The sequence below is a fragment of the Rhinatrema bivittatum genome, chromosome 6 (genome assembly GCF_901001135.1).
Source record: "Rhinatrema bivittatum chromosome 6, aRhiBiv1.1, whole genome shotgun sequence".
Taxonomy (NCBI): domain Eukaryota; kingdom Metazoa; phylum Chordata; class Amphibia; order Gymnophiona; family Rhinatrematidae; genus Rhinatrema; species Rhinatrema bivittatum.
This window is the reverse complement of record NC_042620.1, coordinates 286,179,629-286,199,768: the sequence shown is the minus strand read 5'-3', so window position 1 is coordinate 286,199,768 and position 20,140 is coordinate 286,179,629. Positions and strand designations below refer to the sequence as shown.

The following is a 20,140-nucleotide window of genomic DNA, read 5'->3' as shown; positions in this document are numbered from 1 at the left end:
ACACAATAGTACTAGTAAAACAAAAATTATAAAAACAAAACCATATCAGACAATAAATGATATATGGATGGAAAACATACGATCTCAAATGCTTGATTGAATAAAAACGTTTTTAGAGCCCACTTGAACATTTTCGGTTTACTGATGTTCTTGATTGTGAGAGGTAGAGTTTCAAAAAACTGGACCAGCGATGGATAATGCATGATCTGGCCTTTCTCTTTTCTCTGCGATATCTGAATAATGTTCTCACTTTTCTTTACTTCTCTTCCAGTTGAAATGTTGCTATACTGAGTTTTTTTTCTTTGTCTCTCAGCTTCTCCAGATATTCTTCACTGTTTTCCACTTTTTTGGAATGTTTATACTTTTTGAATGCTGATCTCTTAGCCTTTCAGCCACCACCTTGGATAACCGCATCGGTTTCATTTTCTTTTTATTTACTTTTCTGACAGAAAAGATTTGTCTGCCCAACAAGTTTCTTATGGTCATAACTGCTGCTCCATGCAGGTTATCCCCATGAGTTTTGTTAAGGGTAGTAACATCTGCGCTATGCGTTAAGGGTAGTAATTGCTGCTCCATGCAGATTACCACCATTCAGAAATGTTACACCGCCCCTTTCTTCTTTTTCAACTTCAAGCCTTTAGGGATTCACGGTGTTTTCCCCATGCTCTCTTGAATTAATTTACTGTTCTGTGGGAAAAATGTTTCCTAATATTGGTTCTGAGTCGTTTCCCCCGGAGTTTCATATCGTGACCCCTAGTTCTTTTGTTTCCTTTCCAACAGAAAACGTTTGTGCATCATTAACACCTGTTAGGTATGTGAAGGTCTCTATCATATCTCCCCTGCACCTCCTCTCCTCCAGGATATACATATTGAGATCCTTCAGCCTCTCCTGGTAGGTCTTCTGAAACAGAATCCACACCAATTTGGTTGCCTTCCTCAAAAACCGTTTCCATCCTGTTTGAGATACGATCTCCAGAACTGAAGACAGTACTCCAGGTGAGGCCTGGGGTATTATCACAAAGGCATTATCACGTCCCTTTTCCTGCTGGTTATTTCTCTCACTATTCATCCCAGCATCTTTCTGTCACATTGCTTCGCTACCTTGAAATTGCCAGACATAATCACCCCAAGGTCTTTCTCCTAGACTGTGCACACTAATTTTTCACACACACACACACACCCAAACATCTTGTACAGCTCTTTTGGATTACTGCAACTCAGGTGCATGACTCTGCACTGTACTTCTTGATATTGAATCATAGCTGCCAAATCTTCAAACACACTTCAAGTTTTCTTAAATTACTTTTCATGCTCTCTGCTCCTTCAGGCGCTTCCACTCTGTTGCAAATCTTAATATCATCCGCGAAAAGGTAAACTTTTCCTTCTGTCCCCTCCACAATGTCACTCACAAAGATATTAAATAGAGCCAGTCCCAAAACTGACCCTTGAGGCACTCCACTTAACCCTATTCTCTCTTCAGAGCAGGTTCCATTTACCATTCCACATTGTTTCCTGTCAGTCAACCAGTTGGTAATCCACTCCACCCCTTTGGTGCTCACACCCAAGCTTCTCATCAAGGGTGAGAAGAATAGTCTGGGAGGGATGAACAAGAGGGAGAAGGGATGGTTCAGGATCCATTGATGGTTGTAATAGGGGCTTGGGGAATAACCACAGGGATCAACACAGGAGATGCAAAAAAGGCTGGAGGACATAAGAGATGGGCATCTTAGGGTGAGTTGCGAGTAAGAGAAGAAATCATCAAGAGGTGCGAGAGGGGATTAGCTGGCACTATTGGAAAAGAAAGCATGGGGACAGAGGAAGAGCTTCCTTCCTCTCCCTGTTTTATCTGCAGAAAACATGCTTTGAGAGCACACAGAATGTTATCTGTGCATATCCTAGCACCAGAACTCCAGCTGCTGCCCACAGACTAACATTAGCCCTGGAAACTTTAGTCCACCTCTGACAAGGTGTTAAGTTTCCCGTCCTAAGAAAACACTCAACCTAGGCACCTCTCTGTGCATGGGAGATGGGGAGAGTGGGGTGGTAATAGCTAATGTCTTCATTAGTTTAGGATTTACACACAAGGGTACAAACTAAAAATGCACAGTTTTATGTGCATAATTTTTGTATGCAAAACAATTTGCTGCATCAATAATAAAGTTTGCACACAAAAAATGTGCGCAACTCCAAGTGAAACTGTGCCCTCTGAGTGCGCTTTATTACATTGGCCTCTGAGAGAATAAAAGAATAATCTGTCACATCAGCATTGCACACCACACGAATGGTGAGGAGCTAGAAGGATTTCCTGTTCCTGTAGTTCTTGCTGTAGCAGCTGGTGGCCTGATTTTAATGTATGTGCAATCAGTTGCTCCCCCCCCAGACTGAAATTACCTATGCCTTAAAAGTCTTTTATGGTTTGCCATTAGTACTGTGGTTCTTGAAGAAAGGAAATATATTGAAGAGTTATTCTGAGAAGAGCATCAATAAACTGTTAAATACAGTTAGGAGTAGCTATCTGTTTAGTTCTTTTGATATCATTCACAGTGGTCTGGAAACCATACACAAAATAATAAGGCTATCTGGACACACTCAATAAAAAGAAACCTTCCATTTAATCTTGCATAAATCCAGACCTAAAAGCATCATACAGAACCATCAAATGCCTGAGAAAAACAACCAGGTCTTCGGGGCCCAATGAAACATCAAATAATCTGGTAACGGACACAGCTTTCTTGAAAACTGATTCCAAAAGACAGAGATACAGGTTGTGTGAGGATGTCAAGGCCCAAGACCTAGCCTTAAACACAATTGGATAGTCTCAGCTGTATATGTTGGTCTGTAGTTTTATAGGCCAATACAGCCTCTATTTCTCTCGTTTTAACTGACCTGGATGTTTTTGGGCTGGAGGGCCTTTGTTTTTATCCTAGAAGGGTTTATGGGTTACTTACCTATTGTGATGGCCCTGTGAAATACAAGTATTAGCTGTGTTTGGTTTTAAGATATTTAATAGTTATTTATTTATACAATTTTTAGGATCTGGATTTTAGTTGTTTAGGTGGACATGGCTTAATGGGGAAGGAAGCAGTATAAAAATAACCTCCTTCCAAGTTAAAATGAATGCTCAACTTATACAAAAGGGAAGTCTTGAAGATTGTAAGCCCTCTGGGGATAGGGAAATACCCTATCTGTAGAAATACTCTGGGGATAGGGAAATACCTACAGTACCTGAATGTAATCCACTTTGAAGCACTGAAAAAAGTGCAAAAAGCGGAATATAAATCTAAATAAATAAAATAAATAAGGTATAAATAAACATATGGTTAAAGGTGAGCCAGCTGATATAGTGTGTTTGGATTTTCAGAAGGCATTTGACAAAGTCCCTCATGAGAGAATCCCCAGGAAATTACAAAGTCAAGGAACAGAAGGCAGTGTCCTAATGTGGATTGGTAACTGATTAAAAGACAAGAAACAGAGGGTAGGACTAAATTATCCATTTTCCAAATGAAGAAAGGTTATTAGTAGACTGCCATAGAGATCAGTTCTGGGACTGTGCTGTTTAACATATTCATAAATGATGTAGAAAAGGAAACAAGGGAGGTGATCAGATCTGCAGATGGCACACAATTATTCAAAATTGTTAAAACAGCAGTGGATTGTGAGGTACTGCAGAGAGACCTTGTGAAACTAGAAGACTAGGCAAATGAATGGCAGATGGAATTTAATGTGGAAAAATGCTAAGTGGTGCACATAGGAAGAAAAAATCCCAACTCCAGGTATACAATGCTGGGTTCTGCATTGGGAGTCACCACCCAAAAAACAACTTTGCTATCTTTGTGGCCAATACATTGAAATCCTTATACCAGTGTATGGCAGCAGCCAAAAAAGCAAATAGAATGTTAAGTGATCGGAAAAGAAATGGAGAACAAAACGTAGAATATCATATTGCCTCGGTATTGAGGCAGGATGTGACTGTACCTGGAGTATTATGTGCAGCTCTAGTCACCCCATCTCAAAAAAGACATAGCGGAACTAGAAAAGGTGCAAGGAGGCTGACAGAAATGATAAAGGGGATGGAATGGCTGTGCATTGATTTTTATTTATTAATTTTTAGTTATTTGATTGAAGGGCTGAAAAGCAGAATATAAGAGTTGATTGCATTCAGGAACTACAGGTATACAGGCTAGGGCTCTTCAACTTGGAAAAGAGAAGGCTGAGAAGGGGATAGGATAGAAGTGTATAAAATCATGAGTAAGATGGAATGAGTAAATAAAGGATGGTTATTTACCCTTTCAACAAATACTAAAGCAAAGGGACACTCTATAACTAACAGCCAGCAGATTTGAAAGAAATAGTAGAAAGTACGTTATCAGTTAGTGCACTATCAAACTGTGGAATCTGTTGCTAGAGGACATGGTCATGGTACATAGAGCAGGGTTTAAAAGAGATTTGCACAAGTTCCTGGAGGAAAAGTTATAACACACTATTAGCCAGGTAGTTTAAAGAAAGCTTTTATCATTCCTTGGTATGAGTAACAGGAAATCTATTTTATGGGATCTGCCAGGTACTTCTGCCCTGGATTGGCCACTGTAGGACACAGGATGCTTGGTCTGACTAACATGGCATTTTTTATGTTCTAATATGTTCCATGAAGTGTTAAATTATTGTTTATTGTTGATGATTCCATTTTTTGTATTATGATTAGATATTGTATTTTCCAGTTGCTATTTTATAACTGCCTAGAGTTGTTTTTTGGTTAAGCGGTATATAAGATACAACAAATATTCTAAAGAAGAACAAAAGAAATTGCCATAATGGGTCAGACCGAGGGTCCATCAAGCCCAGCATCTTGTTTCCAACAGTGGCCAATCCAGGCCATAAGAACCTGGCAAGTACCCAATCATTAAATAGAACCCATGCTACTAATGACAGTAATAAGCAGTGTCTATTCCTGAAGTCAACTTAACTAATAGCAGTTTTATGGATTTTTTCAGGAATTTGTCCAAACCTTTTTTTAAACCCAGTTAAGTTAACTGCCTTAATCACATTCTCTAGCAACAAATTCCAGAACTTAACTGTGCATTGTGTAAAAGAGAATTTTCTCTGATTGTTTTAAATGTGCTGCTTGCTAACTTCATGGAATGCCCCCCCCAGTCCTTCTGTTATCTGAAAGAGTAAACAATTGATTCACATTTACCTGTTCTAGTCCTCTTATGACTTTGTAGACCTCCATCATATCTCCCCTCAACTGTATCTTCTCCAAGCTAAACAGCCCTAACTTTTTTAGCCTTTCCTCATAGGGAAGCTGTTCACTCCACTTTATCATTTTGGTCACCATTCTCTGTACCTTCTTCAGTGCATCAATATCTTTTTTGAGATGTGGCAACCAGAATTGAACACAGTACTCAAGGTGTGGTCTCGCCATGGAGCAATACAGAGGTATTATAACATTCTCTTTTATTTTCACGTAGATAAGCAGCTGAATTAGCCATGCTGTCTGGGTACATCTTCCGTGACATTAGGTGGCAGAGCTCTCCAAGTCTAGTAAAGTCATTCAGCTAGGTGCTCCCTCTTGTATCTTCCTGGGTTTGCCTGAGGCTCCTCAGTCATTTTTTTTTCCACGCAACGATTAGACACGCGGAACTCTTCTCTCCTGAGAAAAACAGTTTCTGTGAGGAAAAAAAGTTTAAAAAAAAAAAAAAAAAAAGGTTTAAAATCGTTAGGACAACATCCAGTGACATGCCTCGTCCAGGATTCAAGTTTTGTGCCTCAGTAAGATAATGTCAGCCACCGATGGCCACATTTCTTGTTATATATGCTTGGGTCCACTCCATGACTAGGCAAATTGTGCAGACTGCGGACTCATGTCCCCATGAGCGCAGCGTCAACGGGCTGCCAAACTTCAAGTCTTGAAGTCAAGACCATTGGGCTCCTATGCCCCTTCGGAGGCTTCCATCAGGTCCTCCCCAGACCCAAAAGGAGAAAGAAGTCTCCTTCTTCGAGAAGGGCTTCTTCAGTCGACCCTCCCTGGTCACAGCATGCGCCGTTGCTGGCCCGACAAAAATCGCCACACGTTGCGGGGCATGCATTGGTGGCATCGCGGCCGCATGCTGCGCAGGCTCTGATCCGAGGCATCGACGCATCATCTAAAAAGCAAAGCACCAACTCATCAACACAAGGAGGGCGGTGTATCAAATCCACACCCATTCAACACATCGACAGGGGTGCGTTGCATCCTTGCCCTACTGATGCACCACCGACGCAGTCTGCGCACATCGGTGCAGATATTGCCTCACTGATGCGTCAGACGCAAATCAAGCCTAAAAAACACCACACAGGGCATAGCATAAAAGACCCAGAGAGGTATCACCTCTTCTAGTTATTGAGTCTGAACCAGACATCTCTCCACCTCGTCTGTCACACCACTACTTCTTCACCTGGTGCGTATCAGGTATTTCTCTAACCTCCATGGGCACTCTTGCCCTGATCGTCCTCAAACAATGCCACCAGTTACCCCTACGGAGAAGGGTCCCGGCAGAAAACATATGTAGGTCGACATACTCAGGTCCGCTCTACCATCCAATTTAGAACCACTGCGTACGCTGTCTACATTGGGACTGGCCAACCATGCTATGTCACAGATAACCAATATTTTGAGCCAAATGTAGCTTCTTTTGAAGATACTTTTATTTATCCATCACATTGGTCCCCATTTTTACATTTGTGATTGAGATATATAGATGACGTTTTTGTAATTTGGTTGGGCACTGACATACAATTTTTTGTTTTTCTAGACTAGTTAATTGTGATCTTAATCTACAGTTTAATTATAACATCCAGCGCTCTCAGATTCCATTTCTCGATATTTTATTTTCTATTAGTAATCAAAACATTTCCACTACAATTTACCGTAAAGAAACTGATAGAAATACTTTGCTAAATTTTGATAGTTGTCATCCTTGGATACTTAAAACTAATATTCCGTCCGGCCAGTTCCTAAGGCTCCGCCGGCTATGTTCCACGAAAGCTGAATTTATGGTACAAGCTAAGCAGATGTCAGCTAGGTTTAGTGCAAGAGGGTATCCTCGGACGGTTATACGAAACGCTTACAAACGTGCCCTCTATATTAATCGGGATTTATTGTTTTTACCAAAAAACCCAGTAGAGGAGAATGCTGTATACTGCATCTTTCCTTTTTCAATTAAAAGTAATGCTATTTCCAACATCATTCGCAAACATTGGTCAGTTTTAGCAATGAGCACAATTTTGAATACTTCCCTCCGTTTTACATATCGGAGGGGTAAGAACTTAAGAGATATGCTTGTTCACACCGGTTATGATACGACTAGGTCACTTGATGCTGTAAGTGGTCACAGTCCTTGTGGCCATTGCACTATATGTTCTTTAACCATGCCTATGTTAAACTTTGTACACCCGACAGTCGTTCTGACTGCTCGTCCTCTGGGGTTGTGTATGTTATTTGTCCCTGTTCTAAATTATATGTGGGGAAAACTTCACAAATGGTTAAGACCCGGATTATAGAATATCGGTTGAATATTAAAAACTGTAGAGAAAATGCTCCATTAGTGGAGCATTTGGGTTCAGTTTTCCCACACATTATCTGATCTAAAATTTTTTGTGATCGATGTGGTTCGCTTGTCTGCACGGGGGGGTAATTATCATGAGTTTCTCCTCAAAAAAGAACAAAAATAGATTTTTCTCTTAGATTCTATGGTACCGAATGGTCTGAATTGCGATTTAGAGTGGAACCTTTTCACCTAAGTTGTACCGCCTGGGATTTGATTGGCTACCCATTCCTGCTCTTTGGTTAGTAAATTTGCGCCAAAATTCTTGTTTGTTTAAATGTCCATTTCTCTGTACTTTGCTAAAAGGAATGGACTGTGGCCATGCTTACATCCTAGTCCTACTTGACATCTCTGTTGCCTTTGATACCGTCAACCACGACACCCTCATAAGACGCCTTTCTGAAATCGGTATCACTGGCTCAGCCCTCCTTTGGTTTACCTCCTATCTTAAAGATAGGTGCTATGTGGTCAAAATTTAAAACTCCAAATCCACACCCACCCTACTCACCCAAGGGGTCCCTCAAGACTCTGCACTCTCATCCACACTGTTTAACATCTACCTCCTCCCCCTCTGCCAACTACTTACCAACCTAGGGCTCCCACATTTCCTCTACGTGGACGATGTCCAAATTCTCATTCCTGTCCAAGAATCACTAGACAAAGCCATCAAAACATGGGAGAACTGCCTCAGCTCAATAAACCACCTCCTTACCGACCTACACCTTGCTCTGAACACTGCTAAAACAGAACTCATCCTCATTTCGCAGCATAACACCACCAATTACTTGACAGGAATCGGCATGCACCCACAATTTCCCTCCAACCACAAGCTCGTAGCCTCGGAGTCACCATTGACAGCCAACTCAATTTCAAAAAATTCATCAACGTCACGATAAAAGATTCATTCTTCAAACTCCACACCCTTAAGAAGCTTAAACCCCTCCCACACCTCAATGATTTTCGCACCGTCCTACAAACTAGCATCCTTACGAAAATTGACTACTGCAATGCAATCCTCCTAGGACTCCCTGCTTCTTACATTAAACCCCTACAAATACTCCAAAATGCTGCAGCCAGAATACTAACTAACACGTGTAGAACTGACCACATAACTCCAATCCTTAAAGATCTGCATTGGCTGCCAGTTTCCGCTCGCATCCTCTACAAGAACTTACTTATTATACACAAATCCATTCACAACAACATTAACTGGACTAGCAACCACATTCACCTATATGCCTCTGAACGACCCACCAGAGCAATCCACAAAGGCACCCTCCGCATCCCACCTCACAAGACCTATTGTCTAACTTCCACGAAAATGTGTGCCTTCTCTATAGCAGGGCCCACACTCTGGAACTCCATGCCATCAGACCTTCGACTGGAAACAAGCACGCAAAAATTAAAAAAAAAAAAAGCTTAAAACTTGGCTTTTTAGAAAAGCCTTCCGGGATTAACCCTTTATTCAACCCTCTACCCTTTCCCTCCCCGCCCCCCACCACCCATCAATCTTATCTGCCCAATCTAATGGTAAATACTAACTCCAATGTCATGGCTTATTCCTTATTTATGATATGCAATGTTTTACTCTAATAAAATTTTGGTAACTACTCGTTAGCTAACTAATTGTAAATAAGTTCAGCATTCACCCTGTTTAATGTATTTCCCTGCTGTTACACGTTACATGTAAACCAATATGATGTTTCGATGAATACCGGTATAAAAAAACTTTAAATTCTTAGTCTGTGGAACAATCTCGCCTGCCACCTCAGCACTCTTCTCCTCTATCACTGACTGTTCCAGGGAACTCCGCACTCCCTGGTCCAGCACCTAAAGACCGCCAGTTGAAGATATTCCGCACTCGGATTCTTCATCAAATTCATCAACAGGTTATCCATCTGATCCAGCGGAAGTTCCCCCCGAGCCTCCTCTCCACCAGAGGATCTTACGTATTCTCAGTTTATAGAAAAGGTGGGTCACATGCTCAATATGGAGACAAGGAGAGTCCCTGATCCACCACAAAAGATGTTACAAATTCTCAAGATTTTTGATACTCCTAATGAACCAGTGGCGCTACCGCAACATTCGGTATTGACCGCGCTGATGGAGAAGTCATGGGATACCCCGCTATCCATTCCTCCAACATCACGCAAGATAGACCTGAAATATAGAATGAAGGACTCCCCCCTTCCATTCAACAGTCTAGCTCCCACATCACAGTAGTGGTAGAGTCGGCAATGCAGAGGGCTCATAAATCGAGACTCCATTCGAATACACCGCCAAACAAAGATAATAAAACGCTTGATGACTTTGCAAAAAAGTAATTTCAATCTGGGATGCTGAACGCCAGTATACAAAACCACCTATTCTATATAGTGCAATTTCTTATTGAAAATTTACAAGCGCTGAAGCCACATCTCCAACAGGGCACTCAGGACACAAGTTTGCCTGTACAGTACCATAACCTCAAAGAAGGTTTAAGACACCTGCAATGATCTGTTTACGAAAGGTTTGATGTCTCTTCCAAAACTTCAGCTAACGCCATAGCAGCAAGGCGTCTGGCATGGCTCTGTTCCAATGCAATAAGGGACGATGTTCACGATAAATTAGCAAATCTACCATGCCACCCGGATAACTTATTTGGGGATAAGTTCACTGACACGGTGACAAAGCTTAATGAACAGAAGACGGCAGTTCTTTCGCTCACATCCCCTCACCAACCATCCACATCTCGGTGTCAATATTCCTCTTCTACTCCATACAGAAGAACCACTTTTAAAAGCTATAAACCTTACCCATACTACAAGCCTCAATCATATCAACCATCAAGGCAACATCCTTATCAGCACCAACCATCACACCAACGTGCTAGAGCCCCTCGTCAGCCACGTCAACAGGATGACCCTCAACCTGCGAAAACCCAACCAGGTTTTTAGGAATCATGCTGCCACCATCACAGACACCTCCAGTAGGGGGCAGATTATCCAATTTTCTTCCAGCCTGGAAACACATTACTTTAGATCGAGGGGTCCTCACAATAATAGAACAAGGTTACTCTCTCCATTTCTCATCCCTCCCAACCCTCCCGCACTTAGTTCCTCAGAAACGGCAAACAGTGCACAAGAACCTATCCTACAGGAACTCCAAATTCTTCTTCAGAAAAAGTGCATTCAGAAATTGCCTCACCCACAATTTCATCAAGGGTTCTACTCACAATACTTCCTTATTCCCAAGAAGTCGGGAGGACTTCACCCCATCTTGGACCTACGTTCACTCAACAAACACCTCCACAACGACAAGTTCAAAATGACTTCTCTCAATTCCATTCTTCCATTTCTACGACCCATGGATTGGATGTGTTCACTGGATTTGAAGGATGCATATGCTCACATACCAATACATCCCAACTCCTGGTGTTACCTCTGTTTCCAGACGGACGACCCAACATTTCCAATACAAGGTTCTTCCATTCGGCCTTTCCTCTGCCCCCAGAGTCTTCACCAAATGTCTAGCAGTAGCGGTGGCACACCTCCTTCGTCAGGGGGTGCAAATATTTCCTTATCTGGACGACTGGCTTCTAGTAGCACCAAATCAGGCTCTCTTACGAGAGAATCTGCTTCGAACTATATCTTGCCTGGACAATCTAGGTCTCTTAATCAACTACGAAAAGTCAAATCTAGTACCCACTCAAACCTTCCTGATAAGTTGGTCTCACAATCTACTATATGCATTCCCTCCAATACTGCTCATCTCTCGAACAATCCAGAGATGCATCGAAGATGGCGCAAATCTGATCCTAATCGCGCCAGCATGGCCAAGACAACCGTGGTACAGCTACCTTATACAACTGTCAATACACGGGCCCAATTCCCCTGGGCAACAGCCCTCAACTTCTTACCCAGGACAGTGGATCGCTACTGCATCCTCTTCACTCCTCCCTACACCTCACGGCATGGAGATTGAAAGGCTTGTGTACTGGAACTTAAACATATCTCCTTCTCTACAAGACTACTACTGTCCCGAGGAAACCTTCGACCAGACTCAATTACCAAATAAAATGGTCCCGATTAAGCTTCCTGGTGCTCAACAACCGGTATGGACCCTCTTTCCTGTCCAACAGAAAGCCTTCTCTCTTACCTCCATCTTCTCTACAGTGAAGGCCTGCTCTACAGTGAAGGCCTGCTATAGCACTCAGATGTACTCACTCAAAGTACACCTGAGTTCTATAGCAGCTTACCAGAATCCCTTGAATGGAGAACCCATTTCATGTCATTCTCTCATATCCAGGTTTATGAAAGGAGTGTTACACCTACGTCCACCAATAAAGAAACCACCAGTTCCGTGGGATATTAATATAATCCTTGAACAATTGATGCTACCACCATTTGAACCATTAAATACATGTCCTCTGTGATACCTTTCATGGAAGGTACTTTTCCTGACTGCTTTAACATCAGCAAGACGGATTACTGAGCTTCAAGCTTTAGTTCACTACCCGCCTTATCTCCACTTTCACCATGACAAAGTGACCGTACGTACTCATCCCAGTTTTCTGCCAAAGGTGATTTCCAGTTTTCATATTAACCAAACCATCACCTTACCCACCTTCCACCCAAAACCTCATGCGAACGACAATGAGAGAGAACTCCACACTAGACTGTAAGCATGTGCTTGCCTATTACAAACAGCGCACCCACCCTCACAAATATTCCTTTCGTTCAACCCGAACGCGCAAGGATGACCAGTGACAAAGTGAACTTTATCTACTTGGATATCCAACTGTAAACAGTTCTGCTTTCACAAGCGTTCGCAAATGCTATCTGCGACTCCAAAGGCAAATCAAGTGCGTGCAATGGCGGCTTCAGTTGCCCACCTCCATGAAGTACCTCTCGTCGACATCTGTAAAGCGGCAAGATGCTCATCGTTACATACTTTCACATCCCATTACTGTTTGGACAAACAAACTGCGGATGATGCACTCATGGGACGGACTATCCTACAGAAGAGCACATGTTCCTTACATAAAATGTCTTCGTAGGAACTGTCCATATTGAGCAAAATAAACTACACTCACATCAACTGCTCAATACATCAGCTGGGGACTCCCAGACAGCATGGCTAATTCAGCTGCTTATCTCTGTGAAAAAAGCAAGTTTGCTTACCGTAGACGGTGTTTTCAGTAGATAGCAGATGAATTAGCCATGCAGACCCGCCCGCCTCCCCGGACAGTTCAGGCATAGCACACTACTTGCTTTGATACTGACTGAGGAGCCTCAGGCAAACCTGGGAAGATACAAGAGGGAGCACCTAGCTGAAAGACTTTACTAGACTTAGAGAGCTCCGCCACCTAGTGGCACAGAAGACATACCCAGAAAGCATGGCTAATTCATCAGCTATCTATGGAAAACACAGTTTACGGTAAGTAAACTTGCTTTTCACCATTCCCTTCCTAATAATTCCTAATATTATTTGGTTTTTTTGTTGTTGTTTTTTTTTTTTACTGCTACAGCATACCGAGCAGACAATTTCAATGCATTGCCTGCTATGATGCCAAAATCTTTTTCCTGGGTGGTAATTCCTAACATGAAATCTAACATGTAACTACAGCAAGGGTTATTTTCCCTATATACATCACCTTGCATTTGTCCATATAAAATTTCATCTGCCATTTGGATGCCTAATCTTCCAGTCTCCAAGGTCCTCCTGCAATTTATCACTATTTGCTTGTGATTTAACTACTCTGAATAATTTTGTGTCATCTAGCAAATTTGATCACCTCACTCATCCTTTCCCTTTCCAGATCATTTGTAAATATATTAAAGCATTGATCCAAGTACAGATCCCTGAGGCACTCCACTGTTTACTTCTGTCTACTAAGAAAACTGACCATTTAATCCTACTCTCTGTTTCCTGTCTTTTGTAATCCACAAATGTAGATTACCTCCTATGTCATGGCTTTTTAATTTTCTTAGAAGCCTCTCATGGGAGATTTTGTCAAACGCCTTCTGAAAATCCAGATAAATTATATCTACCAGCACAACCTAATCCACATATTTATTGATAATCAGTGAAGCCACTTTATTACAGACATTATACGATTCCTATATTTCATGCCTGTAAGAAGCTAATGTTGGACTAATTGGAGGTTTTTTGATCTCTTTCTTTGGATGGTTCAGGTATAAGATGTTAGAATAATCAAATCTGGAATCTAAGGCCTAAATCAAAACTGCCAAAATTGACTGATCCAAAATGCGACTCAGCAAATGAATAGCAGGCAAACAAACAAAAGTGTTCTTTGAGGTGAGGGTTCATCTGGCATCTAACAAACCCCTAAACTCCTTATCCTGTCTTTCACTGGCAGAATTTCATTATCCAATGTGAGAACAGGGTAAGGAAAAAGTATTTATCAACATACAAGATCTCCGCTTTAGAGAGATTCATCAGGAGCTTGTTGTTTCCCATCTTAGTAGTATCTAAACAACCTTCCAAACGTCTAAGGTTAGAGTTTCTATTTGGATTTAGCATATAACACAGAGGAACACAATTTTCGTTGTTAGATCTGACATTTGTTTTTGACTAACTTTTGACATCTAAATCCAAAAATGACCCCAGTTTTTCTCTCACATCAACTTTTTAAGATACAGGATACCCCTCCCTTTGACCCTAAATCATACAGAATGTACATACAAAGGAAATAAAAGAAAAAATTACCTGAAAATACTGTTTATTTAGTTATTTGATTCATACACAGGCTATATATTGTTACTGTAAGTCAAATTGTGTACAAGTAGTAAAGTTCTGCTGCCAAACATACATATTAAGGTAAAAATTTACGCTTATGGCTTTTCCGGCAGTGTTCAATCTGTGGACAATCTCGCCTGATGCTCCAACAATAGTCAGCCATCATATGTATATCCCATCTACCCTGATACCGTGCCTCCATGACCTTCAGATCTTGGTGGAATTGTTCACCTTGCTCATCACTGACTGCACCAAGGTTTTTCGGGAAGTCAGCAAGATAGCTATGCAGAAAATGCACCTTGATGCTCATGTTGCAACGAAGCATCTTGAAGCTCTCCAAGAGTTTCTGGACAATTGCGGTGTAATTCTGTACTCATGTATTTCCAAGAAAGTCCTTGAAAAGGTTTTTGAATGACAACCAAGCATTCTTTTGGAGTTCTGACATTGTCCCAATGAAATGTTCATCTTTAATGAGCTGCCGAATCTGTGGACCGTCAAACACAGCGGCCTTTATCTTTTCAAATGATAGGGTAGGAAATGCCAAAATGAGATACTTGAAACAGTCTCCTTCAGTTGGCAAAGCTTTAACAAATTTAGTGCATTTTGATAAATCCAGGCCGAAGATAGGCTGTAGAGAAAAAACTTGACGTGATAGAAAAAAACTAACTGCAGTTTTGAAATCAGCGTGCCTATTAAGTCTAAAACAGCTGAAAAATCGAATCAACAGGAATTATGTTAAAAATTGTTCCCCAGTGTAAAATAACTGTACATCATCTGTGAAAGCATGAAATTGAAGCCCTATAGATGGTATCACATCTGTTAGTGATCTTAAATACAGGTTAAGTAAGGTAGAAAATAAGGATCCCTAAGTGAGCCCATACAATAATATATGAGGGAAAGCAGCACAGTCTCCAAAAAAAACTTTGATGGGTCCCACGCTCTAAAAAGGACTTATGCTAGGAGAAGACTAGTCTTTCGACAACAAAAGGTGCTAAATGACTTGCAAAGATGATATGGTCAGTTTTGTCAGAAGCTGATAATAAATCCAAAAGGATTTACTCTTGCATGGCTTCTCTAAATTTCCCTTTAACTCTTGCCAGAGATGTAAAATAGTTTGCCAAATGCGTGTTCATCAGATAAATCCAAAAACATAAGAACATTAGAAATTGCCATGCTGGGTCAGACCAAGGGGTCCATCAAGCCCAGCATCCTGTTTCCAACAGAGGCCAAAACCAGGCCACAAGAACCTGGCAATTACCCAAACACTAAGAAGATCCCATGCTACTGATGCAATTAATAGCAGTGGCTATTCCCTAAGTAAAATTGATTAATAGCCATTAATGGACTTCTCCTCCAAGAACTTATCCAAACCTTTTTTGAACCCAGCTACACTAACTGCACTAACCACATCCTCTGGCAACAAATTCCAGAGCTTTATTGTGCGTTGAGTGAAAAAGAATTTTCTCCGATTAATCCTAAATGTGCTACTTGCTAACTTCATGGAATGCCCCCTAGTCCTTCTATTATTCGAAAGTGAAAATAACCGAGTCACATCTACTCGTTCGAGACCTCTCATGATCTTAAAGACCTCTATCATATCCCCCCTCAGCCATCTCTTCTCCAAGCTGAACAGCCCTAACCTCTTCAGCCTTTCCTCATAGGGAAGCTGTTCCATCCCCTTTATCATTTTGGTTGCCCTTCTCTGTACCTTCTCCATCGCAACTATATCTTTTTTGAGATGCGGTGACCAGAATTGTACACTGTATTCAAGGTGTGGTCTCACCATGGAGCGATATAGAGGCATTATGACATTTTCCATTCTATTAACCATTCCCTTCTTAATAATTCCTAACATTCTACTTGCTTTTTTGACTGCTGCAGCACACTGAGCCGACGATTTTAAAGTATTATCTACTATGATGCCTAGATCTTTTTCCTGGGTGGTAGCTGATCCTGCTACTGTAAACTGTTTCTCTGATGCATCTGCCTCCTCCCCATACACATGAGAAGAAATTGTAAGAACATACAAAACACTAAACTCTACACAACTATCCACCAAGTCAAAGAAGAAAAAAGTGAGCTTACTCTTATCTACTTAATCATTGGCTCATATGCCCACACGCATACTACATGCTACATTCTGAAAATGTGAAATACATATGCTGCTTTTTCAGTATGCTCTGTCTTTTGTATGCATGTACACTTAGTCAACAAACAGCATTTTATTTGTCTGAATTATAGTTGCATGGGCTCTTTGTATACTTAAAAATTTATAGTAGTCGAATTGCATGCAAGTATGTGCCGTAACCTTAATTGTTCCTGTGTACAATCTGATTAATTCTTTCAGAATAGCTCCTTTTAAGACCTGAGGAATCATCTACTAGATAAATGAAGCTTGACAGACGTGCCGCAAATGCGCAGTAGAGAGCAACTCTATCGCACATGCGCGAGCAGCACTTCGGTCAGAGCTTGCCTGTAACAAAAATGGCGCGGCAAGGAGCAGTAGCGGCGGCGCGCGCGAGGGAGGGAGGGAGGGACGGACCTCCCCCAGAGATCTTCCGTCTGCGCCATCCAAAAGGGTTGTGAATGAGGGGAGGGGATCGAGAGAGGGGGAGTGATTGAGGGGAAGGAGGAGAGAGTGACTGAGGGGAGGGGGGAGGGAGGAGAGGGTGAGGGAAAATGAGGGGGGAGGGGAGAATGAGAGAGGATGGGGGAAGGAGACTAGAGGGGGAGGGAGAATGAGGGGGGAGGGAGGGAAGAATGAGGGGTAAGGAAATGGACTGAAAAAAAATGTTAATGTAGCCCGTGTTATGGGCTTAACGGCTAGTCTTTAATATATGAATGACTGGGATAGGATAGCTGAGAGATTCCCTCTTGGCTGAGAAATCTCTTCTGTGTAAAAATCCATTCTGATTTTGAAAGCCAGTTCTTTTTTTTTTTTTTCTTTTTACCCAAAATTGGTTGATTCATCACACTTGCTGTATTCACAGACTCCTATATTAATTGCTCTTATATTTCCTAGAGGATTTATCATACTTTGTTTGAATTTATCTGTATTGTGCTGATTGCTTTTTTAGGCATCAGAGAATTAATAGCACTATTGTGTGTACCCTTAAAAAGCTGTCTTTGCCTTTTAAATGACTTTATTGTTGATGGACGCAACCATCTCAAAATTTAGCTATGGGTCAAACAATTGTCATTTAACCAAAGTGAAATAAACTATATTCTCATTTTCCTTCAACAGAGGATGAAATAGCCAAGAACACTAGAAAGTCACAGCTGGAAGAATGTCTTGGAAATTCAAAATTGCCAGAGGTGTCATCCCAGAAAAAGAGGTCTGCATGGCATCGGGGGAAGCCTTTCGGTTACAGGGTGGATAAATCTGGGCAGGAAAGAGGTTTCAGCATACTGCAGAGTCTCATTGTCCAGCAAGGACCCTATATAGGAGAAAGACCCTACCCCTGCAACGAGTATGAGCAGAGGACCAGTGCCATGGCTTACTTGCTTCAACAGGAGAAAAATCGGAAAGGGGACAGGCCGTGTCTCTGTGCAGTGTGTGGCAAGGGCTTCCGTGACAGGGCAGGGCTCATGAAGCACAGGAGAACCCACACGGGTGGGAGGTCCTACAAGTGCACGGAGTGTGAGAAAAGCTTCACGCAGAAATGGAATTTAATCCAGCATCAGAGAACTCACACTGGAGAGCGGCCATACAAATGTAGCGAGTGCGAGAAAAGCTTCATGTACAATTCAGTCTTGATCAAGCACCAGAGAATCCACACCGGAGAGAGACCTTATCAGTGCTCCCAGTGTGAGAAAAACTTCAGCGCCTACTCGGGGCTCATTCGCCACCAAGGGACACACGCAGGGCTCAGGCCTTACACTTGCACTGAATGTGGAGAAACCTACAGTCAAAAACATAATCTCACCAAACATCGAGCCACTCACAATATCCAGGTTCCTTACACAGGTACCAAATGATGCCAAGTTGTACACAGGAAGCCCATACAGGGAAGAGTCCAGCCCTCTATAAACACCAGAAGAAAGCGAGGGCAGTGGGGCTCTGCTGGATTGCTGCAACTGTAGTTTAAGTAGCCCTATATTCCTAGTTTCCTTTTTTTTTTTGCATTATGCCAGCCACTGCCTACCTCAGTCCAAGCTATTCAGGTCTCCTGCCTTGTGCTGAGTCAGCAACCCTGTGTTTTATTCTCCACAAGGAGTCCAGCATACAGCATTTATCATATTTGGGGATCTGATAGTAGACCCCTTTTGATACCATATGCAGTTGGCTATATGGATCCCTTTTTTTTTTTTTTTCCATGCAATTCCTTTCTCATAGCCTCCTTTTAGAACTCAGGCTCCATTATGTCATCCTGTGGCTGAGAGGATGGGATATCGCCTCTGTGTGCCAGTCTACACATGCTAACTTACTCTTGAAGCCTGAGCCAGCTTTGTTAGAGCTGAGAGGAATACCTCATCACTCCTTGGTGTGATATGCTGCTGCGTGACTTATTCCTGGTCTGCATAAAATGTACATCTGCCTGCACTACCAGCTGAGCTTGATTCTTGTTCAGGTTAATGGGGTCTTTGAGTGGTGCTATAGTAGAATTCCCAGTCCCTAGGGGAAGATTGACCAATGTTATAGAATCATGTAAAGTTAGGGCTGGAAAGGACTTAAGCCTTTTAGTCCATCTGCATGCCTTGAGGCAAGGATCCAGTGTACCTATTATCATTCTGGGCAAATGTTTTTCTAATTTATGTTTATAAGCCTTCAGTGATGGAGATTCCACCACTTCCCTAGATATCTTGTTCTAGTACTTGACTACTGCTACAGTTAGAAAGTTCTTCCTAACATCTAACCTAAATCTTCCCTGCTGCAGTATAAGCCCAGTTCAATTTGTCCTTTCCTAACTGGAGAATAATAAAGCACTGTTCTTGTTGTCTTGCATAAAGATTATCAAGTCATTCATTCTTCAAGGCTAAATAAACAAAACTCTTTCCACCTTTCCCTACAGGCCATATTACCTAGATCTGTCATTTTTGTTTCTCTCTTCTGGATGTTCTCCATAATTTCCCTATTCTTGAAGTATGGGGTCCCAGAACAGTACCTTGTACTTTAACAAAGTCATTAAGCAATATCAAGTAGAATGGAATTATCTAGTTTGTGCTGTCCAATTTTCCCATTCTAGTGTTTTGTTTTTAAAGTAATTGTAGTGCACTGCTGACTCCTATTTAGTTTGTGCTCTACTAAAATCCCCAGAATTTTCAGCAGTACTACTACTCCCTAACCAGGCACTCCCCATCTGGTATATACATTTGTTTGTGCTTTTCTAAATGTAGTACTTTGTATTTCTCCTCTTTGAATTTAACCATTCCTCCAATTTGTTATATTATTTCCCTAGTCTGAGTATATCCAAGGCTGCTTTTCTGGGGCAGTCTGAGGGTAGATTCTGTGGCAAAGCACATGGAATTGTTTGGCTTAAATGTAAAAGTTCTACAGCATACTTACATTGTTTACAAAGTGAAAACTCGTGCATTAGAAACAAATGTTTCTTTTACTAATTAGGCATTTTAAAACATGTTCTAATCAACTTTTTATGTAACTGTGAGAAATTTCATTGGATCTCTCTCATAAAACGGGTAACTTTCAAAAGGACTTACTCGCATAAAACTGGGGTTTACACATGTAAATGCACGTTACCTGTGTAAATGGGCTTTTGAAAATTGCTACAATATATGCCATTACATTGTCCATAGATTATACGTGTGTTAGTACACTTTATGCGCTTAAATGGCTTTTGAAAATTCCTGTGATAATG

The 20,140-nt window shown here is 41.5% G+C and overlaps 1 protein-coding gene across 10 annotated transcripts in view; it reads left to right on the top strand.

Annotated features, from left to right (window-relative positions):
* LOC115094350 (zinc finger protein 436-like) overlaps positions 1-20,140 on the top strand; it is a 100,868-nt gene that overhangs the window by 63,288 nt on the left and 17,440 nt on the right. For 8 of the 10 annotated variants that reach the window (XR_003857536.1, XR_003857534.1, XR_003857537.1 and 5 more), the window contains one exon: positions 17,569-18,291. Coding sequence is in view for 3 of the 10 variants with exons in the window: in XM_029607317.1 (XP_029463177.1) it covers positions 17,569-18,291 (723 nt within the window). In the remaining 7 variants the exon portion in view is untranslated. The remainder of the gene's footprint in view (positions 1-17,568; positions 18,292-20,140) is intronic. The other 2 variants (XR_003857539.1, XM_029607318.1) reach the window with 1 other exon arrangement.